Here is a 25936-nt window from a genome sequence, read left to right as displayed (position 1 = left end):
AAGGCTGTTCCTTTTCGAAGAATCATCGAACGGTCTGGGTTGAAAGGGACCAACCACAGTCAATGAACATCCAGTTACCACCCCCCTTCTCCGTGCAGGGTCACCAACCACCAGACCAGGCTGCCCAGAGCCACATCCAGCCTGGCCTTGAATGCCTCCAGGGATGGGGCATCCACAACCTCCTTGGGCAACCTGTTCCAGTGTGTCACCACCCTCTGGGTGAAAAACTTCCTCCTAATATCCAACCTAAACCTCCCCTGTCTCAGTTTAAGACCATTCTCCCTTCTCCTATCACTATCTGCCCCCACAAACCTTCAGGTACTGGAAGACCACAGTGAGGTCTCCCCAGAGCCTTCTCCCTCCAAGCTAAACAAGCCCAGTTCCCTCAACCTTTCTTCATAGTAGAGGTGCTCCAGCCCTCTGATATCTTAGTTGCCCTCCTCTAAAAGCTCCCCGTCCTTCCTGTACTGGTCTGGACACAGCACTCCAGAAGTTTTAAGGCATTTTAAGGCTTTTTAAGGCTTGTACTTCAGTGCAATGCCTTGGCAGATAATTAATTAAAACAGTCCTGAGATACTTTGTAAACACATTTTGTGCAACAGGTATAACAGCCTCAGTGGTATCTATAACTGGTGCTCAGGACAGGATGGACGAGCACGTTCCATTTGCTCTGCAAATGAGATCTTAATGGCCACAGTTTGCAGAGCTGCCCTAAATGCCAGGTGTAACACTGACCATGTTACTAACAAGTTCATCTAGCCACAGGATTACTGGCAGTGGTTACCATACCACACAAGATGGCTCAAGCTATCATCTAAACTGAAAATCCAAGTCAGTTGGTGCAACAGGTGGAATAAAGAGCCATTCCTACTTGCTTTCCAAGTGGCACCCCTCACACCTACCTCATTCAAAATGTCTCCTATGAGAGCACTGCTTTCCCAGCAGCACGGATGGCTAACTATCAGGGAAAAGTGAATTAGAAACTAGACAATGAACACTGAGATTATGCTCAGTTAAAAAGGTACCTTTTTATTTTCCACAACACTGCAAAAAAAGTTGAATCAGCCCTTGGGGTTTCTGCTGCCAGTCTCACATGTATGAGCTGCCAGTGCTCTGAAACAGAAATGAATGGAACAGATTTTAAGTTATGATTTGTTATTCACCTAAAGACCACATTCTGTAAATAGCATTGAGCTCAGACTGCAGTCATTTCTGATAACTTTAGGATGACGCGACAATCACTTCAATACCAATTGAGCTGCTCCCGTTTTATTTGTACTAAGACACAGGAGGGCCAATTTCTTTGAGGAAATCTCAAGCTGATACATATATGCACAAGGAGTCAGGTGGTAGCAGCGGGTGCTGCGTGTCCTCTGAGCAAAGCCGATGCTGCGTGTCCTCTGAGCAAAGCCGATGGTGTAGCTGGTGGGTGTTAAGCCCTCCTGAACTGTTTTGTGATTGAAAGCTTCAGGCAGCTGAGGTAAGTTTAGTAAGAAATGATTTATTTTTACTTATTAAAATATTTACCACAGAAGCACAAATATATAAAGCTGGCTGAAGACACTTCATGGTTAAAGAGTTAGTAATGGTTCGAACCGGTGATAGATGGAATGGCAAAGTTACAGCCTTTGGTAGCAATGTACAATGACAGCACAACTGATACTGTAACTAGATTGTCTACCATCAAGTAGAAAGCACTACAGGTGTCTTTGTAAATGTACCAAGTGTAAAATCTAATAAATAAGACGACTATTAAGTAGCGATGTCACTGCTTGTTTATTACACGATGATGCCTGAACAGCTTATTTTTACACGGATGATGACGTCCGATGGCAGTGCTTCAGAATTAAAGTAAGACTTGGTGCCAGCTGCACAGGCTTTTTGTTTAACAAGGAGAAGGATGGGGGGATTTACACCACTGCATTCAGGTGCCCATGTGAGAGAGAACAGCCCCACACCCCGTCTGCCCTTAGTTTGCAGCAGCACTGCCCACAATATCACTTCAGAGGAATCCTGCAGTACTGATTGGCAATTTACAACAGGTGTGGTGGTGAGTTGCTGTTCCCATCACAAAAATAAGCATCCACAGCACATTTATTTAATGTTTAAATTACTTCATATTACGCAACATGAAAAGAAAAACCTCTTTATCCCACGTACAGTAATAGTAAACAAGTGCATTATTTCGAACATTAAAAATAAATCTTTTAACCGAATCTGTACAACAGATAAATAAAATTATATCTACAATAGTCAGCTTGCGAAGAACAAAACAAAAATTATCCCCTCAAGCTCAAAGTTCTCCATGACCGCTAATACTGGCACAGATGGCGATCAATGCATCCTGTCCACCAGTGTTGGCTTCTACCACGTCTTTCAGCGATTCACGTTCTCATTAAGGAGGATAACCTTCCAAACATTGGAAATAACGTACCCGATGAAGAAATAGCTCAGTATCTTCCCAATAGCTTCAACGTGGGGACTGTACAGAAAGAACTGCACGTAGTTACATCAATTAGTGGAAAACTTACAACAAATCAAAAATTAGGAGGGGAAAAAAAGGAATAATTCTATATATTTAAGAAGATTTCACCTCATAATTCACCATACTTCTTAGAAATGTCTTTAAAGCACATGAAATGGTATGTAAACTTATATATCATCTTAAGTCACTGAAGTGGTACAGACTTCTTATTTCTGTGCATAAAAGGTTTCACATGACAGATACTATCTTTACCTAAACAAGAAATTACCACCCTGTTTAGAAAAATGCCCCGATTTACCAGAGAAATAACTTCATGTTTCACATCAGCTAAAGGTGACCATTACCAGAGGAGTGCAAACCTGCTCTCCTCTCACTCCTTGCAAAGAATGACAACAGCGTGCGTTACGTCTACGTGTTGTACAGTAGCATCCACCCTCCATTTGGTGGAGCCAAGGAACAGATTGTTCCATGATATGCACATGATGCTGCTATTCCATTTAACTTCACTTTGCCACGTTTATACAGATATGTAAACAGAAACATATATCCAGTAGAAAAAGACTTCTTTTCACATGCAATTCTGTACAGTGCATTCTTGTTTCTCAGTTTCTTGGAGAAGGTTATTTTCACATAAAATATGTACATTTCCACTATTTACATCTTCCACTCAACTTCACATCAATGTCTTCTTGTACCTCCAGTTGAGAATTTTGATTCAGGCAGACACAAAGCAACCTGAAGAAAGTTTTCAAGAACCCTTCCAAATTAATGCCTTGACTGCTCTTGCATTGCTGAGAAGAAGAGTAGTCCAGAAAAAAACCCAGCTATGCACAGTAACCTTTTCAGCAGAGTTGAGTTATCTTTAGGAACCACAATCTGTGCCAGATCGTTGGTGATCTGAGAAATCTCATGTGCCACACACACAAAGATAAAAGTGCTGACGATAACGTTAAACATCGGATAGCCAGGAATGAGCACCAAGATCCCCTTTGTGTCTGCTGCCAGCCAGATGTGGTATTGGCAAATGAAAAGCTAGAAGAAGAAAAAAAAATGTTTACAAGCGTCTACCATAAATATTTTTGCTTCTTTGAAAATCATGTATTACTATCACTGCATCAAGCAAAACTACGTACTTCAAGTAAGACACTTAGGACTGAAGAATATACTTCAAGAATCGCAGAATCACAAGGTTGGAAAGGACCTACAAGATCATCTAGTCCAACCGTCCTCCCTTTACCATACCTACAGAAAAAATACTAAATCATATCTCCTAGCTCTCTATCCTTGACACCTCTTCAACACTGCCAGGGATGGCGACTCCACCACCTCCTTGGGCAGGCCATTTCAGAAGGCGTATTCCACACAACTTTGCTATAAGCTCCCTTAGATAAGTAATGCTTTAACTCCGGTGAGTGGAAAAGCCCCGGAGCTGATCAGCACCTTAAAGTCCACCGAGGATCAGGATGCTGGAAACCTCATCCTTAAAGGAAAAATTTAATCACGGACTCCACTGTATCACATGGAGATACTCCTATAAGTTTTTTTCCCTCCTTTCTTTTATGAATAGTATTAACAAAGAGCAAGCAAAATGGAAAGCAAGGTAATTCTTACTCTTTCAAAGTATACTCTCAATGGAACAAGAAAATGTGCACAAAGGAGGGTTCTGCGTGTGAAGTTGTATTTATTAATGCAGCAAAGCTTTCTAGAGCAAACTGATTTATAAGTGTGCTTATTCTGCCAGTACAGTTAATGCTGATTCTTCAAACGACTCATGTTTTGTCTTCCAATTGCATACACACTGCAGCTCACCCCAGCACTACTCCTCAGCTCTCACAGTCTACAAGTCCCCTCCTAAACAGCATGAGAAATAAGACTGCTACTCTCATACTACTATTTCAGCTGTGACATTTTAGTGCAGGTGGAAGCTACAGTAAAACAGGTCAAAGAACAGCATGAAATAAAACAATGTGCTTTCAATATTCATCCTATACTCCTGCAATTTATGTAACAAAACAACCCTATGATTCTAAGCTGAAGTTGTCATCTCACTTACCTCTAGAGAAATTTTACCAAACCACGCAAAAAAAGAGCTATAGACAGAACGGACGTAACCAGGAATGTTCCTGATGAGGATGAAAGCTAAAATCTTAAGGAAAAGAAAGAAAACAGAAAGTTAAAGGTGTGACTGTGGGTGACAAGTAAGTCACACATACACACGCAATTTTATCCAATTTAACCAAATCTGCAAATGCATCTTAGACATATTTATCACATTGAATATATATTTTTATAAACAGCTGATAATTAAGATCAGCCTGCAGATTGCCAGTCTAGACTTATCATTGTAAGTAAAAGGAACATCGTTACCTGCACCACCGAAACAGAAGGATGCAGCTCATTGCACTCTGCTTTGTTCTTACAGCTACTAGCCCAAATGGAGTAGGTCTGAAAGATACAAATATCAGCTGAGGAACAACGGTGTGAAACACTGACAAATGAAACAACAGATAGGCTATTCTCAAGTGTTTCAGCAATATCTGCCTGTGGGACAGTAATAGAACAACTAAACAATGTCATAGTTATAAGTATCATATTATTATAATTATATTATTATGATAATTATCATATTGTCTGGTTTTCTTACAGTTTTCACAATAATGTGAAAAACTGATGAGGTCCTCATCTAGAGTTGACTCAAACTGTGAGTGAGTAGATGAACTGTAGAATCACAAGGTTGGAAAGAACCTATAAGATCATCTAGTCCAACTGTCCTCCCTTTACCATACCTAAGAAAACCCCTAAACCATTTCTCCTAGCTCCCTATCCAGACGATAATGGTTCAGGCTGCACAGAATTAGCCAGCTGAAGCATCCCCAGATCAAGAACTGATTTTTAAACCAATATATTCTCTAAACGAGAACTTCAGAACCAGAAGAAATTGTTTAATAAGTATAATCAGCCCTGTAAATACGTAAATGAGGTACCTACCAAAAAGGATACGATTGAAATAAATAATAAAACATTTGAAACTCTGCTGGAGAAAAGCGGATCTCCCTTTCCTTCTGAAATCATCTGATGTTTCTGCAATGCCAGATAAATAAAAGCAAACAGCATCCCATGAAAAACCACCTGTAAAAGACAACATAATGAGTATTTTATGGCTTACATGTACTTCAGGCATGAACTTCTACAACAGAAAAGCTTCAGTATAATCCATTTGTAATACCAAAGCCCAGGGATTTCCTGAAACAACTAAAATTGGCTTCCTTTACCAGGTTGTCATAATCTGCTTTTTTAACTCAGCTGAAATACTAAGGATAAAGCATTCTTACTAATTCTTCCCAGGGCGCTAAATACATGAAGTTTCAAGACAATGAAGTTTCAAGATGCTTTCAAATATCCGCTATCTTGTGCAATCTGTGCCAGCGCCTGTAATGTGCTTTCTCTGGGGAAAAGCCTTGAGGCCCTGGCCTTCTCCCAAGTTGGCAGGTGAAAATATTCAAGAAGCACTACAAGCGCTCTCCTCTCTCACAGGCACGATTCTTCAGCTGAGTGCTTTATGAAGTTATGCCAGTTTCTCATTAGCGAGCAACACAATGCTGTTTCAGGCCCATGTGTTGCTTGTCTTCAGTGTTAATTTGGGACTTCCTTGTCAGCAGCACCACAGAATACGCACCGTTCAGGACCAACAGAGTTCTGTGTCTGAAATGCTGCAAGGCAATGCCCCATGAACTTCACAGATTGAAGATACTTAAGAGTGCCAGTGGGAGAAGCATGCAAGTGATCCAGTTAAGAGGAAGGTTGGTAGGTAAACACTTCCACCTCAGACAATCCATTTACCTTTATAAGAAGGTAAAATAATAAAACTGTGTCCTTCTGTTTTATTTCACAGTAACATTTCAGAGGAAAAATAAAAATCAGATCATTTTTTAAGCAACTAAAGGGAACTAGCAGTAAGCAAGTCAACATCTGTCTTCAAAGCAAGGCTGTTGCAGAATTAAGGTGGACACATCTTACGCTTAAAGAGAACACTACTGTGACAAACTTCTCTTTTCCCCAGAAGGGGAAACAACCTTCCCACAGCCTCCAAAGTGGAAAAATATAGCCTTAAAAGTACAGTGTAAAGGTCTATAAGTGGTACATACATAGCGATCCAACTTCCACCTAAACCACCATTCATAGACATTCCCATTCAGTTCAAAACACTTGGAGAGAGGCCAAAATGAAAACACCTTCTCAAACGCACCCTGTATAAAAACAGACACCACAAAAGCATTAACACCAACATCAACCACGTTTACTAAAATTCATATCAAAAGACAGCTACCTGATTCATGTCATTCCAGCTTCACTAGTTTAGATAATCTGAACTTGAAGCTAAGTTGTGTTACCAAAACAATTGGCTTCCTCTGAAGCATTCCCTACCCCTGCCAAAGCTAATAAATTAATGAAGTCAAAATACTTGTTCAGATGAGAAAGATACCTTTTTCTGCCTCCCCACAAAGGCACAGGCATCCCTTCCATTTTGTATTGGAGGCTCAAGGGTAGAGATCCACTTACACGTAGGGATAAAAAATGCATGCTCCATAGAAGACAACAGTTTGGTAGGTTTAAAACCAACAGTGGATTAAAATACACACAAAAGCCACTGTAAATTCTAGAGGGACAGACGCTGCCCTTATTTATGCCATCTATACTTGTAGTAAACAGTAAGATGGTAATTCAGCATGAGAATCTCTCTTTTCATAAAGCACCAAAGCCAACAGCAGGTCTCCGAGAGACACAGGTGTCTGTAACACCATATGCTCTCCGATACAAAACCTGCTAACTCTGAGCACATTAAAAACAGAAAAAACCCAACCACATGAAGAAACCCATCACTAAACCAAAGAAAACACCCAGACACCTTCATATTCATTAAATTTGTAGTAGAGTAATGAATACGTCGAGCATTACAAAGAAATAAGATACTGAACTGTGTTTTTTTGTTTGCTAGCAACCACAACAATTTGAAACCAAAATAAACAGGTTCCATTCTACCTTCTGTATGTGTGACAAAGAAGCAAATAGTCAAGCACTAAAATGTAGAAATAGTTAATTACATTGTCAAATGTTGAAATAGTTAATAATGTTGTTAGTCAAAAAGGATACGAGAAGTTTACAAACCTGAGAATATGACAGAAAATATATACAAGCCAGCAAGCAAATCAGTTTAAGCAATAAACCAAAGTGCCATAAGCAGTTCCCTGAGGAAAAAAAAAGAATTAATTAGTATATGGTCATTCAGTTTTCCACTAGTGAATACAAGGAAACATTTCATCATAATCGCCAACTATTTAGCGTAGCTATGCTCAGTACCAGAAATAATCATAAAAAAGTACTCAAATATTACTATCAATACCTTATCATTACCAATATGTTTACATTTTACTTTAACTAAAACAAACAATTATAGCAATTTTCAATCTATTAATCCTAACCTAAGCCTCACACTTGAAAACAGAGTCAGCATCCACACAGAAAGAAACAGAATGTCTTCAAACAGAAGTAGTATTACAAAGCCTCTGCTTCTGCAAACATTCAACACAGGCATCTCTCACTATAGCTGAGCAAAAAATAAATAGTATCCATTGGCTTTGGTTATGCGAAATAAGTAGAGCATATATCATTAAACTCAGAGGTACCAGCTGATGGGCAGTACCTTAAGGACAAGTGTCTTCTTAAGACAACAGAGAATCTCTTCCTCAAAGCTGTCAGTTAATACCAAAGTCTACTCAAGTTCACTCCAACACCTCAAGTCTATTCCAACGCCTATTACTGGCACATGTTTGATGCACTTTTCTTTCTGCAGACTGTAAAACTTACATTTTACTCTCTACACTGGGAAAGAGGATCTAAGACTCTTAGGGCTGTAGGTTCTAATTTAGGTGAATTAACTAACAGGCATTTACCACAAGGTGATGGCTCTTCTCTGAACTACAATCCATGAAAAACTGGGATTTCAATTTCTATTTCTAGTTTTTACATTCCAATAAATGCTTTGTACAGTTCCCTGAATCTAAGGGTCTAAAGACAAACCTCAAGTCCTTATTTGTCAGGACAAGGCAGAATCAGCGCTCAGAATGGCTCAGCACGTTGGCAATGCAGAATGACAATGTGCTGATGTTCACTGCTCACGCTGCACTGGTTTTTGCACTATAGCAGTAATTTCAGCTAGCAAAGACAGTGCAATCTATGTTTTTAGCTTTCATTTATTAAGTGCTACAGCTCTTGATAGACAGCAGCTTCCTGAATGATTATCATCTGTAGGAACATGTAAATGTTTTAGAGTAGAAGGGCAAACGAGCATTATCTTACCATTTGCTTTCTTCTGGACTATCTGAGGCCACATAGCCAAGGTGGCATAAATGATCATAAACCAGACAGTAACCAGTGGCACAAAGTAGTAGAACTGGTATGGTCGGTCCATCACTATGCACAGTACCACAACCAGGAAATTGAGGCGAAATAATACCTGGAGGGTGACAGAGGAAAGAAAACATTCTGATGTAAATAGACTGGAAGGCAAAGCTGGCAGAGATAGGGGAGAATGTTTCTTCAGCATTACATGAGAACGTCACCTCACGTGATGATTATATATTTCAGTGGAAACACAGGAACAATAGCAGAGCAACATGAGACTGCAGGTTAATGATGCAGTATGGGACTAGTCTAGCCTAGCCTACTTCAGCAGCAACAGCAATGAAAACAGGGTAAATGGAGCTACTCCCAGCCTGGGGACTGAGTGAGCATCCCATCTGTCGTAGTCTCTAACATAGTGTCTTTGAGGGGAAAACACAACAAAAAACAACCTCCTCCTAGGAAGCAGTTACACCTGATTATTTTGGCAAAATTTTCATTACTTCTAAACAAAAATGTGAGAGGAGTGTGATATCCTACACACCAAGTGGTTAAACATACTGTTCTCATGCAGAACTCTGTCCTGACTGAAGAAAAATTCAGCTGAGATTCTGTAATGAACAAAAATGAATGTGGAACATGTGAGGATGCTTTGCTAAGTTCTGAAAGAAGCAGCAAATACTACAGTGATGCCTCTTGTTCGTGTATTAGTAATCTACTTCAGTACAAAGCAGTTGGATACTAAATGAAATAGCAATGTGGAAAGTTTTTTCAACAGATCCAAAACATCACTCATTTGAAGGAAAGAAAAGGGAAAACACTGCAAGTGTTTTGGGACACTATTAAAGGTCCCAGTAAACCAAAGAGTTTTCATTTCCCTAGCAATAAGGAAAAGACTCAAAACACATGCAAAAATTAAAAGCTTTTACAATGTAAGCACTTGGAAATGACTTTAAATCAGAGACAAGACAGCATTTGTTTCATCTACATAAAGGTTCGCAGTGCTGGGAGCAAGCAACGCCATGTGCTGAATAACTCACTGAACAATTACCTTTATTCATAGAGGAAGACAAATAAAGAATGTCTGTACACAACTGCCTCTGAATTTACCAAATACTCATCAACTCATATAGAAAAGTTCCATAGAAATACCAGCTTGGATCGTTATATATGTACACACAGATATATATATGCATACACATATTGCAATGGAACTTCCATTGCTATACTTTACAAAATATTTAATAACATATATATTTATATATTAAATATACTTTATATATATATATACGGCCTACATATATGTGTGTATTATATATATGTGTATTTTATGTGTGTGTGTGTATGTATTATATATATATAATTATTTTATATTTAAATAAATACATTTAAATATATATTTTATATATATATATATTTAAGGCCAACAAACAATTGTTTGACATTGATGACAACACTGCATATGCAAAATAATTTCAAATAAACACTAAACGTGTTGGATTGCACAGAAACAACATCTGTTTAACATCCACTTTGGATGTGAAAACTTTGGTTAAGCGATCTAACATCACACTAGTCAGGAAGTATGGATGTGTTGTAGATATTCCGTTACCGAAAAACAGTTCTTAATAGAGACATAAATATATCCTTACCTGACACACTCTGTACACACCAAAGTCCCCTTTGATCCAAAAATACGAGAAGTGCCCATAACCTGTTTGGAATAGATATGCAGCCACCAGAACTCGAATGTGCATGTACACAGGCAAAAACTGTGGGGAAAAATAATGTGCCTTTTATAAATGACTACATAAATGCTTTTGGTTTTCCATTTTTTTGTTTTTGTTTTTCTGCTTCACATTAAATCACGTTTAGCAAAGAAAAGAAACGTTGCATTTCTCATTTATTACTAAGCTCTTTTGTTGCCTTGACCTCTTTTATGTTATTACAAGAACTCCATTCAGATTCTATTTATTATTATCATTCTACACTTCCCATATTCTTTAATCAGTTAAGATAGAGCTAAGAAGGGATCTTTGAAAGCTTAACTTCAATAGTTTCTGAACATAAAGTTTTGCTAACAATTAAAAATAACATGGTCTTCTGCATCAAGAAATTAAGTACATTTTGTATTTGGTTGAGTCATGCCTAACATGCTCCTATCAGTGAAACTGAAAAATACCCTAATTCTGCAAATATCATTTCTAAAACTACAAGAACAATAGCATTAATTATTCATTCTATTCAGTTCTATAAAGTATTTGTGCTTTTTGCCCAATTTGCATTCCCCAAAAGAAACCTTGACATTCACTTACAGTGCTTGCTCCAGAGATATGATAAATCAAAATAACAAGCTGCATCCAGCCCTTCCATTCGTCAGTCTGTTCTCTATTTAACACTTTAGTCTAGTGCAAAACAAAACAAGAGTGTTGCTATTCCAAAAAGTACAACGAACATCTACAAAACGAGGAGAAAAAGTTCAAAACAATAAACCACTTCATGGGCAAATAGATCTAAACTGTAAAAGCCCACTTGCAAATAGACACGTTAATGTAATCTACCCTCTCTCATACCTGAGCTACACCTGCTTAAAAACTGACTGTGATCAAGGCTAAACAAATTCACACCCACGTGCTTTTAAGGAAATTTTACAGCTAACTCCATATAAACATCACATTGCTTACAAATGTATCTCCTGCAGATGAGTTATATTGACATTAAAAAGTTTACTTCCAATAATCAGCAATCTGAAATTTACACTCCAGTTGTCAAAGTACATTACAAATAAGATGTCAAGTTAATCATTACCTCTTTGGTATTTTCGGTATAAAATACACCCAAAACCAAGATATAGATGATCGGTATGAAGAAAGATGAATGTGTATAAAATTTATTTTCCTTCATGAAAAGATTTGCTCTGTCACATAGATAAAAATAGGTCATGATTAGACCAAGTTTGCAGAAACAGTGTAGCAGCATCTCTAACGTAGAAACATTAGGAGTACTGATGGTTGGCTTCTTCTCCTCTCCAATTTCCAGATCAGTGCATGATTTGTTCTTTCGATAATTATTCCGATGAATTAAACTGATAACAAAATATCCAATAATGGACAAAGTAAAGAAACAGAAAGCTAACTTCTGTATCAGGGTGAGAGGAGGCTGAGGCTGGCAGCAGGAGCCATCAATGGGCTTCATTATCTTATTGCAGTAGACATTCATGAGAATCATTGCATTCTGTCAAAGAAACAGACAGTTTTCCAATTAATCTCTAAATATTTTCATCACATTAAATTTTCTTTAACTAGATCATGCACTAACAGAAAAACTGTGCACTTCCCCCTCATCATATAGGAAAAAATTCATAGGAATCCCCATAATCCTCATTGCATTCAGCATAGGAATCAAAATGCTTCTTCCAAAGACTAAAATCTTAGTTTCCTGAGGTAAGGAGAATGACTTATGCCTAATTCTAAAACAGAAAGATTCTCACTATTGGCTCTAAAAGGAGCTATAAATAAATAAATAGACTATACATGAAAAATAGTTCACAAAATAAGTGTCCTCAAAGGGCACAGTAATGAAAATGTCTACAACATGACAAAGAGACCTGTGGTGAGATGATATCTAGCTCATCCAATACTCAAAAGCAATTGAAACCTACAAAGGAGCAGAACTAATGCTGACAAAGCAGGAGAGCTCAACCACAGAGAAGGCACACTGACCACACTCTGAGAGGCTCATGTATATGCATTCATAGCTTGAAGATAATACAAGGATTAAAGTCACTGGCACTCCACAAAATGGAGAAAATCATACTGTATGTTTTCTCATCTATTTCATGCTCTTTGATAAACAAAAATAAGCAAAACTGTCTGATGTTCCACCTATTGGAATCCACTGAGCAAAATCTCCTGAAGGACAGGAAGGTTCTCACTACACTCATATTGTCTACTGTGTCAAAATACTCACTTGAAATCCTGTTTTACTGTTATTACTTTTTAATGTTGACCAGTGCTAAAAATACTTACCGTATCTCTACTTGATTCAGGCAGATGCAAGCCATCTGAAGACTTCATAATGGTTTCTTGTGCTATCAGTTTTGATACACTGAACACTTTAACTTTAGCTTTGGAATTTCGGGAGCTGCTGTTCAAAATACGGACAGCTGCTTCATTGTAAGCATCTATTTTCTCATTAGTGATCATTTTCCGACTCTCACTCAGCAAATCTTCATAAACAGGATCTGAATTTGAAAGGACAAAAAATAGGTATATGAATCCTTCACATCACAAATATGTTTGGTTAGCTCAAATTGCACAAGTTCCTTTCATTTTGGTACTCAAAGTCATTTAATGATATAGTAAAACCAGTGAGGAATCAGGGACTGTTACGGTAACCAGAGTTGTTTATAACAGAATACTCTTAACATTATTCCCTAGTTATGCACATGTACTAACAGATCAAAAAGCTTTGGCCAGACATGAATGCTTTTGTACTCCATGTGGAGCACAGTGCTGGAGTAGAGCTGCTTATGCCTTCTCTCAGAAATAGAATGCCCCAAGTAAAGGTTCCAACGTTTCTCACTTCTCTAAGCCACATTCTGGCTCCTGATCTTAACTCACCAATGCTCAGTATACAGATGCAAGTTTGTCTTCAGAGAACTAAATTCTCAGTATTTTCTAGAGTAAATTCTAGACATGCACAAGCTGCATTTGTAGAATCTCTTCCATTATTTATGTAATCCAAAAACTCAGTGGAACACAAACACAGGAATAGAGATTTTTTATGCACTTGTGCTCTCCAGAAGCACGTAGAGAACACATTGCAAAGGAAATAATCCTAGCATCCTGAGTCTGAGAGAGACTCCTAGTCAAGAGTTCAGAAGGCAAAATATTTCCCAAGAGAGAATGAAAACTTCCATCACTGACAACAGCTAATTAGGAGCCAGCTAGCTACAATTGCACGAAAAGCTGCACTGCAATTCAGCCAACTGCAAACGTGTACTTTGTAAATCAGCAGTACAGACTAAGCTCTTCATAACCTAAGAAAGACTGGTTCTACTGACAGTGACCATATGAATTCTTGTTACTTACTGTTCATTACTTTACCTTGTAAGATCCAGTAAACATCACTACTTTTTGCTAATTTTTCCAAAAGAGGTGCAATTGAAGTGATATTGATTTTATATTGTGCGAGGGCTTCGTTGCTGCCATTGTGAATCTTGATAGACCACTGGAGAATGAAATAAAAAGATTCAGAACCTGTATGACTCCCAGTCGCAAAATCTACACAGCTAAAATACCTGCAGTATTTTTACACACATTTTAAGAAGCACGTAGAAAGACTGAGCAGAGACATTCTAGCCTTAATCAGATTCCTAAAGCTCAGTGGATTTACGTGGACTTCCTACAACGGTAGAACACCTGAACTGTCTCTGAGTTAAACTGCTTTTAAAGTAAGTAGTGTGTATCACACAGCTGTAACAAAATATACATGACATTTAAGAATTAACTACTTCCTATAGGCAGGAATTTCATGGAGAGTATGTTTTTATTATAAGTTGGAATTAGCAGCTCTATCTTGAAACCAACTTGAAAGAATAAAAATTACCCTACTAGAACTTCCTCCTTTATTCACATGCCCCATACATGCATAACTTACTGTGGCAGCTCCAGCTACAATTATATGAGGTTTTGCCACGGAACCCTATAAGACAAAATAGAAAGAAATTAGTTTTAAAATATTCAGAAATCATAGTCATCATTTAATGTACTAATCAAGTTAACTAAGACTTGCATTTGAAATAGCAGTCGCTCAAAATTGTCCATCATTTAGTGGTTACATAACAACAGATTGCACATATATCACAAATACCAACACTTACATTTCATACAATCTGTAAGAAAGAAAGCAGACGAGCACCTACAATCACCAGCAATTTAGCTTTTAAAGAGAACTTAAAGTTGCCAAATCAGATAAATTCTTTCAGTTCCTACTATGATTAATCAATCTGCTCCTGGAAAGCAGGTGTTTGGTTTTGATTTCTTTTTCCTGTGGTTTGGTGAGGCCTTTTTTGGCCCAGGTAAAGGCATCCTTGGCAGACAGGTGATGCTAATAAATATATATTCATACACACACTCCCTTTCTCTATTTTGATGCTGAATTTCAGACCTCTGCTACATTACTAGCTGAATATAGTGTGATACGCTGCAGTTGTTAACCTTTTTGTATTTATAGCCATGTTTATGAAAGGAAGAAGCCAGAATAATTTCTTAAAATAAACAGTTCAAGACTAACCTCAGTCCAAGATTTGATACGCTGCCTCATAGAGCCATTAACTTCCGGATACCACAGGAAATCCTTTAAAAGAAATGCAGATTTAATCTGTAAACACTAAGGCTGACAAAAATAAATAAGTGAAAAACAAACTATATAAGCCCAAGTGAGATTTCCTTTACAGTGAGTCTGATAAGTCTGACATTGCAGTCCGGTAGGAAACCCAAACCAAAACAAAAGCACAAGTCGTCCCCATTAAAATAATAATAATAACAACAAGAACATGTAGTTCAAGAGTCAAGATTTCATCAAGAAGCCAACTTTTTAGACAGCCAAATGGGATGTCCTCAGGTTTCCCTTCCATGCTATCATGGCTAAAACCAAACAATCCACATGCTGGCTAATGCTATTACATCTCACAGTTAAGTTCAGACTACCTAGTACCCAGTTACTCTGCAGAAGTATCAGGACTGCAAATACACATTAAAGTAAAATTGCAAAGATTATATATGCAAAAATTACTGTAAAGAAACTTCTTAAAGCAGAAATACTCCCAGCAGAAAGGAGATCTGTTTTACTTCCACAGAGCTAAAGATTTTGCAGTTCTCTTGATTAATGTAAGTACACGGAAGGGTAGAATCTGTGAGAATACTCAAAGCTACAGTCTCTCAAAGTATCTGATACATAATACAATGCGTTGAAGATACACTCTTGCATAATTTCTTCAAGATTTATAAAGAAGGTTGATGCTCTGAAACTACTTTTCACTTTTCAGCCTGTGCAGAAGTTAGAAAAGAATCACACTCTGACTGCAGTTTGAATTACACTGTGTGTAATCAGAGAAAAATTATGGCTTACAATTTAATGCCAGATAAAAACTTACCACTTTAACTGAAGCAGATTTATCTTCAAAAGGGATATTTCCATGCTGCCAAAACAAACAAACCAGTAAAAGCAAAGTTAAGATTACCTTCAGAAGAAAAAAACTGCATATTCTAATTTGCTCTTACCCAAAGGTTTGCCATCGGAGTTTTCTTGTATAAACAAGTCAGTACACCAGTGTAAAATGTTTGTATTATTTTCTTGATAAAACAAACTACCCTCACAGAGGGTTCCTTTTCCTGAATTACATCTGAAATGCTTTCTGTTCACTCTGTTAGAAAAGGCTCATTAACTATTTTCCTAATTTTTCCCTCCCCAAATGAGAAAACTTTAGATTTCTTTCCCCCCCCTTTCTTCCACTTCCTTTCTCCCAGCCTCCCTGTTCATCCACCTTCCTTCTTTACACAGATCAAATGAAACAGCTTTAATTAAAGATTTGAAATATATTAATTTCAGAAAGAAACAAAGCCTGGAAGCTATCACCACATTTATGAGTGAGATTATGAGAAACTTGAAGGGAAGCAGTCAGATATCCCTAAGAGCATTTACAATCCCTTAAATACTAAGACAATGTTAGTTTTGAACCTACTAAAAAGTATATTTATCTACGATGAACAGATCTTGATTTCATAAATACTTGACAGGAGATACCTCTCAGCTTAAAATTTGTTATAGCACCCTGTCATCTCACAGCTGCTCAATTTACTCTCGCTTTTAGGCAGCAAATATGATATAATTAGGGAAAAAAAAGAAAGTTACTCCATCAATTAAATATCTTGTTTTGACAAGTCTAACTGAGTGCATCCTTTCTGTCGGACAAGCTGCCAGCTTGCACCTTTAAACCACAGAAGTACGTATGATGGATCTCATTTGCAGTTGGAATTGAAGTGTGCCTTTTCCCTCACATATGTACATGAAGAGTCAGACCTAAGAAGTGTGACATAATGAAGTATATCGACAGTCTATAGCTAAATCCTTTCCTACTGCTTCCACCCAGCAGACTGCAGTTCACATTCTCCTCCTTATCAAAATCTACGTTTCAGCAACAATCAAAGGCATGGTGAGATCAGAAGTTTTAGTTACAGCTTCAGTCTCAAGTTAGACCTGGAAACCTGTCATTGACCAAGGATTTTTAGGAAAGGGTTAGGTCAGCAATCTAACTGATGTATAAGATAACAAATTGCAAGGCATGAATGGAACAACTGTTCTCTCAGTAAGAAGCAAGTATGAAGCCTAAGATGCTATGGGAGAAGTGAGCTTCATTTGTTTATGCCCAGTCTGCTGGGAGCATTCTCCCAAGCTTCCCAGTCAATTTCTCAAACTCTCATTTACTTGGTCTAATCTTTCTCTTCCTTTTGTGTTTCTTCCTAGTCCACCAAGCAGTGCAAAAAAAGCATTCAGAGAAGTTACAAAGTAAACTGGAAAAGAAGGAAACAGAAATCACTGAAATACACCATCTCACCTTATTTCCTTCTTCCTTGATTTGAGGATTTATGATTTTTATGAATGAATAGAACAGCTGTCGGATTCTAGAATCTCCTAAAAACACAATATGTTTGTCTATGAGGCAGTTCTTTGCTTCACTGAAAAACAAAACAGCAACACTCGTGTTAGAGGAAATTTATAATATATGAGAGAAAAATCTTTAGTGAAATCTATAGAGCAATATAGGTAATTGTATGAAATATATATCTAATGCTAAGTAACAGTAAATCTTTCCAGTGTTGAAATAACTCAAAGCTTAGTGTAATTTGCATACAAATGAAAGTAGCCTTTCCTATTCTACAGTGCTACCAAGAAAGCAGTTTCCAAACTACCTTGTAGCTCCTCGTGACAAGCATCATTAGCGCTACCAACATTTATCTGTATTTTAATATGGAGTCAGAAATGTGGTAGATGCTACAGTTAAAGTCAGGCAACAATTACTCTTCTTCCCCAGAAGAACAAAATAAGGGCTTCCTTACCTATTTTTATACTTGTGCATCATACAACTATGAGGCTGCCAGACTTTTTCTCCAAGAAACCTCCCACTGGACAGAAGATACTCACACGTATCATCACCTTTAAACCAGTAAAATTATGATTAGAAATCAGACACATTAAAAGTACTTTCAAAGCCCCATCGCTGTTAAAAAAAATATATAAATCTGATAACATTGCACAGAATTTTACAGCAGGGGTTGGAAGGGATCTCTAGAGATCACTGAGTTCAACTTCCCTGCAAAGCAGGCTCCTTACATCAGGCTGCACAAGTAGGTGCCCAGATAGGTCTTGAATATCTCCAGAGAAGGAGACTCCACAATTCCCCTTGGACAGCCTGTTCCAATGCTCTGTCACACTCACTGTGAAGAAGTTCCTTTGCATATTGGTGCAGGAATTCCAGTTTATGGCTGTTTCCCCTTGACCTTCCTCCACAGACTGCTGAAAAGAGGTTGGCCATGTCTCTTTGACTCCCACACTTAAGATATTTATAAACATTAATAAGATTCCCTCTCAGTCTTCTTTTCTCAAGGCTGAACAGACCCAGTTTGCTCAGCAGTTCCTCATAGGAGAGATGCCTCAAGCCCTTTATCATCTTTGTGGCTCTCCGCTGGACTCTCTCCAAGAGATCCCTGTCTTTTTTGTGCCTGGAAGCTCAGAACTAGACACAGTACTCCAGGTGAGGCCTGAACAGGGTAGAGTAGAGGGGGAGGATCACCTCCCTTGACCTGCTGACCATGCTCCTTTTAATGCACCCCAAGATGATGCCGGCATTCTTGGCCGCCATGGCACACCACTGGCTCATGGCCAACCTGCCATCCACCAGGATCCACAGATCCTTCTCCACAGAGCATTTGTGACATAAAAGAATCAAAGCAAACAAGAGCATTAACCAAGTTGAACTTAACTGTAACAAAATTTAGCACAGGTGTTTACAAACTGTCACGTTGCTTACTATACTGTACTTTCAGCAGCATGTTTCTCTGTCCAGAAAACATTAGTGATTTCGTTTCTGCTGTTGGAAAGTTGTGACCTTGAATGGTGCTTCCACTAGAAGATATTGATCTGCTGTGCTATCTACTATCCAAGAACAAACTAAAAGAATTAAATGATGTACACAGAATTACCAGACACTGCTTCCTGTATAGAATATGAAGCTCAAAATGGGATCTGTAAAAAAGAATCTTTTCCATTTCCCTGTTTAAGATGCAGCTGTCACCTTGGAACAGCTGACATTACATGCTGGGTTAATGGGCAGAACAACAAATGTTTACTCGAGATTTTACTGATGATTCTGAATTGCACCTACCATTTTCCAGTCCATTAGTTTTACATTAATTAAAATGAATCTCTTTGTAAGTGATGATGTTTTGGATCACTTTTTCAATTTGTATAAATAAAATACCTGATATGGAATCAGCGACTGATCTCCCAGCAAACACATCTGGTTTTGCTGCCAGAAACTCATTGTGGCTCCACACAGTGCTAACAAGGAGCTGCCTGCCAACATTTTTGTCATAGTTGGCAAACAAACAAGAAAATGGTGGTGAATGAAACCGTGAGTACCTGCACTGGCTTGTGCAGAAACAGTGTGCCACAAACCCTACCTAGTGCCTCCTACCAAACCTGGAGTGCAGTAAATCAGCCATCAACAGCTCTTTTCCTCTAGAGAAACCTGCACTAATTTTAGAGAAAGGGCATTTTCCATCAGCTTCCTTTCTGAGTTGCTGGAAGCCACACAAAACAAGACAGGCTGGCGTTCTATCTCAATTATTAAGAGGCAATTTAAAGCTTTATCTCAAACTGTGGATCAGGCAGGATAACAGAGAGCGCTTGGCAGGGTGATGTCTGAGTCTGCTCAGAATGGGAACTAGCACAGTGCTGCCAACCCTGCTCCAGCTCACAGTCCTTACACTGACAGCTCAGCATCTTGGTCCCTGAAGTTTTGAACTGAATTATTTTCTACAACATGCAGGAAGTGCTGCACAAGGCACAAATCTGCCTTTGCTTCCTGGTGAAAATAGTCCAGCAAAATACATATTAATAAGATTAATCCCCCATGGACATGAGGTGTTCTCACAGGTGTGCAGAGGAGCATGGAAAGGTGGGAGATGACAACACTGACACTCCCAGTGCTCCTGCAGGAGTAACTCCAATATGAAGGAGGCAGTGATTCTGTCTTGGCTCCTCAGCATCGTGTCACTTCTTCCCTCCAACAGTATTACTGTCTGTCCTTTGTCTCACAGTTACTGAAGTTAGTAGGTAATTCCCTCTTAGAATCCAAGTGTCCAGTAAGGGACTTAATAGCCAGCCAACATAAATCTCTTACCACAACATGTCAAATCAGTATTAATGAAAACAGGGATGATGGAAACACATCTGTATTTCCTCCAGTACAGAACTGGGACTGCACATCTTCCCAGGTAACTCTTCCATTTACATTGGTAACAGTCATTTGTGAGCTGATCCCAAGCTGCCTGATACTTCAGAGTCCACCCAGAAAAATAAAAAGGGCCTTATCCATGAAGCTGAGAAAATATAATTAATAAAATAAAAATAAAATGCATGTTTAAAGCAAAGCTGACAGCTGAAGCTCTGAATTAACTCTTATCCCAGAACTCCAGCTCTCTCTTATTTAGGATTCACAAAGAATATGTCAGATACAGAAATGCAGACAACGCAGCTCATGGCACTTGGAGCAGAACATAAAATTAGCTTGAGGAAGGAAGAATTGGCAGCTGAAGATATTATCTGTCCTTCCCTTCCTCCCAGAAACTCCTCCAACTTATTTCCATGAGAATCAGAAATGGCAACGTAGAACAGACTGTATCCCACCTGTTACCCCCTTGGCTCATTTATTCAACCAAATCCAGCAACTGCAAATTATAATACTTGATTCTGTTACAACTTAGGCTCCCCGTTCCTTCATTTCAAAAAGAAGCCAGGCTTCTTTCCTGGAACTTAGACTACTTAGTGCTGTTATTGCATCATGAATACTAAAATAAATCTGGAACAACATGAGCAATTATAACAGCCCTGATAAGATAGTCCTAATAAACATCTCTGAGTCATAGCTCCAGGTTAAAGTTGCTACTCCACAAGCAACACGCACTTCTAGCGTGCACCATAAGCTCTGGGTAAGGCAGATTTTGATGCATGAAAGAAAGATGCATTTAAAACTTAACTAAAACATACACAGACAGTGATAAACTCCTACTTCTGCCATCAAAAGTGTTTACTAATCATCCCATGGCAACTCAGGAATTCTCTCAAATTCAACACTAACCTCTCAAGCAAACCCCCGAGCACCCACAGCTCTCACTGACGCTTGGTCTAACTGCAGCACACACACACCATCATGCCACAATGAGGCATGGGCTGCCCTCAGGGATTTCCATAGGGGCAGGCTCTGTCACTCTCCTGTTCTTCATCACGTACAGGTCAGCAGTACAACCTTTTTCTTGCAGCCGGTGCTTGTTTCAGTAGTTAGCACAGTGCTGTTTGTGAGCAGATTAAAGAACAGGTCTTCCTGAAGCAGTTTATCAGAGCCTTTCTTCTCCTTTTCCAGTCATTCCCACTTAACACAGCAGTGCTGATCCTACTGCAGCAGTAGCTCAGAACACAACAGGTGACATGCAAGGCCAGATCCTTGCCTACTTTTTAACTGTGATGACACAGCTCACATTTGCAGCTTAAACACCTTTAATAGAAACCAGAAACTCAAGACAACCATAGTTCCAGTTTTTCTTAATCATGCAAAACGTTTCTGTATACTGGCTTTCAAGTAACATAATTCCCTTAATTCTCCAGTGTTTGCATGTACTTAAACCACTTCACTTCTAGTAATAATAAATAGAAACTTATTTCCAACAAGCTGTAAGACCGAGTCTTTGAACTATGCTAATAACTGAAATGTGCTGGTAAGTTTTACTGGTTTTTACTGGATATTATAGTGAAACATAGTCCAGTTAAGTCTCTGAAGAAGCTGTACGTGAGCCAAAGACAGTTTAACTTAACTCAAAGTTGTGCAAGATAATTAGGCGACCCTGAAACACAACAGTCTCCCTGAATATGAATTTAACCTGTCCCAACTGCTGCTCAGCATTTTTTGCATAGAAGTATAAACTAATGAAAGCTTTAATATCTGAAGAAACTGATAATGGAAAGAGCCAGTTTCTTGGGTAAAAAATAACCAGCCTTCCACAATGGCTTTATTTTTATACTTCTTATTTATACACAGCCCTCCTTTTCCTCCCCATTCTGTGTATCTATGAAAGAAAGACTGTATCCAGACGAGTGGATACTTTGTTGTTCACATTAAAGTTTGCCTTTCCTGCTCTGCTCTTCCTCACTTGGCAGGGCCCAATTCCCACCACCCTGCTGCTTTGGGCCACGAGAGCCTCACTTCTACCAATGACTGCAGGTTTGCAGACCACACCTGATCCACGCCCTTCCCTCTGCAAACCCTGTGTGAGGGTTTTATGACCAAGAGGGAGTCGCCAGCAACACTGTCGATCAGCAAGACACAACTCAGCTTCACCTTTGCAGTACTCAAAGTAAATCTTCTGTTTTTCCTTGGTTTGCTGAATGCCAGATGTTTAAGATCACTGAACAGCTGCAAAACAATCTCTCAGCACCATCTGCTTTTGCCTCTCACCAAAACTTTTCTACCTGCTTTAAACACTTCATCTTCCTTTTCCAAGCCATTTGTGTGTCCTGAACGCTACCTGCTCAAAGAAGACCAAGCTGGATAGCTCAGCACTTGTTTTCTACTTTCTGAGAAGTCCTCAACCTAAAGTGGCTCAAAGAAACCATAAGTTTTAGGTGTAAGAACTTCATGAGAATCTATATTAACTCAATCAACTTCTACAGACTCCTATCTTTATGTGATTTATGACTCAACAGTCCTATCAACTCTCTGTTCGTGCATCCTATTTATGCATGGAGTTTCTTCTTGCTCATTTGCTGTATATGGAAGCCCCTGTTTTCTCAGGCCAGCATTGCAATCTCCCTCTTAAAAAAAGCATCACGTTTTCCAGCCTCCTTCCATCTACTTTTGAGACTGTTTCCAGCCTCTGGTAACACAGCACAACAGGCTCAGCTACTTCATACCCAGGCTCCTCTAGCAGTCAGTAAACACCTCAATGCCTCACAACTTACTGCTCTTCAGTTTGTTGATTTACTGACGTGTCAGCTGGAGGGTGAATCTGCAAAAGCTCCCTATCCTGTTCTGCATTTCCACAATGAAGTGCTTCATCCTCATCTTCCTGGAGCACAGGTCACGAGCCTCAGTGCACAACGGCACCACAGTACGCAGCCTTTGGATCAAGTTCATGGTTTACACAAGCAAACATGCTCCACGTTAAGGAGATAAGCAGAATGCTTTCCTCCAGTGGCTCTCACTGCTCTTTACGGGGCACGCAACACCGCGCTCATCCACCAACAACACGCAAAAACAAGCAGCTGCTCGTTTGGCTGCATCCACCCAAGGCACTGAATTTTGAGCCAACAGCTGAGCAGAGGATCAAAAAATAAAATAAGAGAAGTATATGAAAACCTTCCAGCAATTCAGACAGCAATGGCGGTGTCCGCCAGGTACGGGCTGCCAAGCCCTGCCGTCCCGCACGGCCTTCCCGCTGTGCCCGGCCCGAGCTGCCTCCGGGGGCCCTGGGCGGCCCCGGTCCGGCCCATACGGTTCCCCGGCCCATACGGTTCCCCGGCCGAAGGGCCGCCGCCCGCCCGCGCTCCCTCAGCTCCGCCTCCCTCGGCCCCGCTCACCTCGGTAGCGGCGTGAGGCGGCGTGGCAGGCGGCGAGCAGCAGGACGGCGCCCAGCGCCAGCGCCTTGGCGCTCCTCACGCTGAAGTAGTAGTTGATCTCCCGCTTGCCCAGGGTGTAGGCCAGGCCCGCCATCTTGGCTCCTCCATGACAACAGTGCGCGGCGGAGCGGACGGGCGCAGCGGGGCAGCACTGGGTCCCCGCGGGCGGCCGAGGCAGCCCCCGCCGCCGGCTGCCACCGTCCCCACCGTTGCGGTGGTGAGCAGCCCGGCCCCCCGCCGCCGGGGCGGAGCTGCCGCCTTCCTCCTCCTCCTCTTTCTCTTCCTCTTCCTTCTCCTCCTCTTCGCTCTCCTCCTCCCAGGGCTCCCGGCCGCTGTAGCGCTGGGCACTCGGAGCGCTGAAGTGTGGAACACTGAGACATCTGGTTGTTGTTTGACCACACTCCCGAACTTCTGTGAGCCAAAAGAAGTCATCATCCGGAAGATCTGCGATTCATTGCATCTGACCGTTCATACCCGATAGTGCCTTAAGAATGGAAAAGAGACATGGGCTGACAATAGCAGGACTAGGGGAAATGGTTTTAAGTTAAAAGAGTGAAGATTTAGGTTGGATGTTAGGGGGAAGTTCTTCACTAGGAGAGTGGTTAGGCCCTGGAACAGGCTGCCCAGGGAGGTTGTGGATGCCCCGTCCTTGGAGGTGTTCAAGACCAGGTTGGACGGGGCCCTGGGCAACCTGATCTAGTAAATGTGTATGTTTGGTGGCCCTGCCAGGCAGGGGGGTTGGAACTACATGATCCCTGAGGTCCCTTCCAACCCGGGTCATTCTGTGATTCTGTGTGGTTCTGTGACTAAAACTGAAATTAGTCAGCACGAAGCCTACACGCAGCACATTCTATTTTCAGGTCTTACCTGAAGAACTTCTGGCACCGTGCAAACGTGCAGGGTTGGGGTTCTAAAGCGATCTTTGGATGCTGTTGACACACACTCAGTGTTTATGCCGTTTCCCCCAGCCCAACCTGTTTATTGATAAACAGGCTTTTAATCCAACCAAAACACACAGACTTCATCCTGTGTCCTAAGCAGTGTGACTGTTAAGTTTGCTGATACTATTAAAAGTTAAGTACCTTCATTAAGTTGAGCCACTAGTGTACATTAAATATTGAAGTGGATATAAGCAGAACATCTGCTTTTGCTTCACTGCTCCTTCGGAATGGTTGTGCTGGTGCTGGACAAGAGATCTCCCTCCCTACATTTGCAGGTGGTTTGCACAAATGCAGTTTCTCTTCTTATGGGTACCTCCTTGCTACTTACAAGCTAATGGAATTTGACATCATTGCCTACACCTGAATAATTCATACCACAAACACTATACACAAAAGGCCTGATACAAGAGAGTAATTAGAGATTACCCATGAAACAGACTCCAGACATGAATTATCTAGAAGAAGCTTTGCAATTCCTATTAAATACCTACATTATGTTCCTGCCTGCTGATACATTGAATATGCTGGAAGTCACCAGAAGTATGTCAGCTCTCCTGCAATTACACCTCAGCTTTTGTTTTCCAAAAGCTCAAGCTTGGCATTGGATTTCAGCTTGTTCTGGTAGAAGCATCCAGCACAGTTGGTGGGAGGGGAAGGCCTGGAGCAGTCATGAAGAAAAGACTCAGCACAGTGACAAGTAATTGATCTGAGGCAGGAGGAGGTGTGAGAGTGCTTCGCAAATTGGGTAATGGCTGTTGAAGAGTGAGCAGCCACAGGAGAAATTTCACAGTTCTGTTTTCTACAGAGATAGCCTTGGCTTAACTGAATTCATTATGTTGATAAGACACTGTGGTGTTGTGTGTGGTCACTAGCAGAAGCTGAAAACATTACTGTGATTTTCAATTGCTCTGTTTCCCCAGCGTGTGAGTATAATGAAGCGGTCAGGTGAGAGGGGGCTCACTTCACCTAGCTCCAGACACTTACAAGTCTATTTATCCTAAATTCATGATCTGAACTCCCTCTGTAGGACTGGTGGAAGGAAGGCATCGGTTGCTTACTCATAGATTAAAATACAGTCGATAGACTCACTGCTAGGTGTGGCAATCCTGTGTTGAATTTAGACAATTAAACTGGGCAGGTGTCATTTACACAGATG

At 40.1% G+C, this 25936-nt stretch overlaps 1 protein-coding gene across 1 annotated transcript; it reads right to left on the bottom strand.

Moving 5' to 3' along the window:
* Positions 1-1481: 1481 nt before the first annotated feature.
* CASD1 (CAS1 domain containing 1) lies at positions 1482-24077 on the bottom strand. Its single transcript, XM_015853544.2, has 18 exons — positions 23801-24077; positions 18007-18103; positions 17505-17625; positions 16044-16088; positions 15182-15244; positions 14546-14590; positions 13993-14116; positions 12913-13127; positions 11693-12118; positions 11200-11289; positions 10537-10656; positions 8843-8999; positions 7652-7731; positions 6631-6732; positions 5474-5614; positions 4853-4930; positions 4539-4631; positions 1482-3517 (listed from the first exon to the last, which is right to left on the bottom strand). The coding sequence occupies exons 1-18, from the start codon at positions 23931-23933 to the stop codon at positions 3251-3253; spliced, it is 2397 nt and encodes a 798-aa protein (XP_015709030.1). The 5' UTR covers positions 23934-24077; the 3' UTR covers positions 1482-3250.
* Positions 24078-25936: the final 1859 nt, after the last annotated feature.

This window comes from Coturnix japonica, chromosome 2 (genome assembly GCF_001577835.2).
Source record: "Coturnix japonica isolate 7356 chromosome 2, Coturnix japonica 2.1, whole genome shotgun sequence".
Taxonomy (NCBI): Eukaryota; Metazoa; Chordata; class Aves; order Galliformes; family Phasianidae; genus Coturnix; species Coturnix japonica.
This window is presented reverse-complemented; position numbering and strand designations above follow the sequence as displayed.

What these genes read in the sequence shown, in the direction of transcription:
- CASD1 (XM_015853544.2), bottom strand. Translation starts at nt 23,933, where the DNA reads ATGGCGGGCCTGGCCTACACCCTGGGCAAGCGGGAGATCAACTACTAC. An exon ending in TCAAGGAAGAAGGAAATAAG is followed by an intron (nt 16,089 to 17,504) that starts GTGAGATGGTGT and finishes TTGTTTTGGCAG; the next exon opens with CATGGAAATATCCCTTTTGA. An exon ending in TTTCAATCGTATCCTTTTTG is followed by an intron (nt 4,931 to 5,473) that starts GTAGGTACCTCA and finishes TGTATCTTTCAG; the next exon opens with ACCTACTCCATTTGGGCTAG.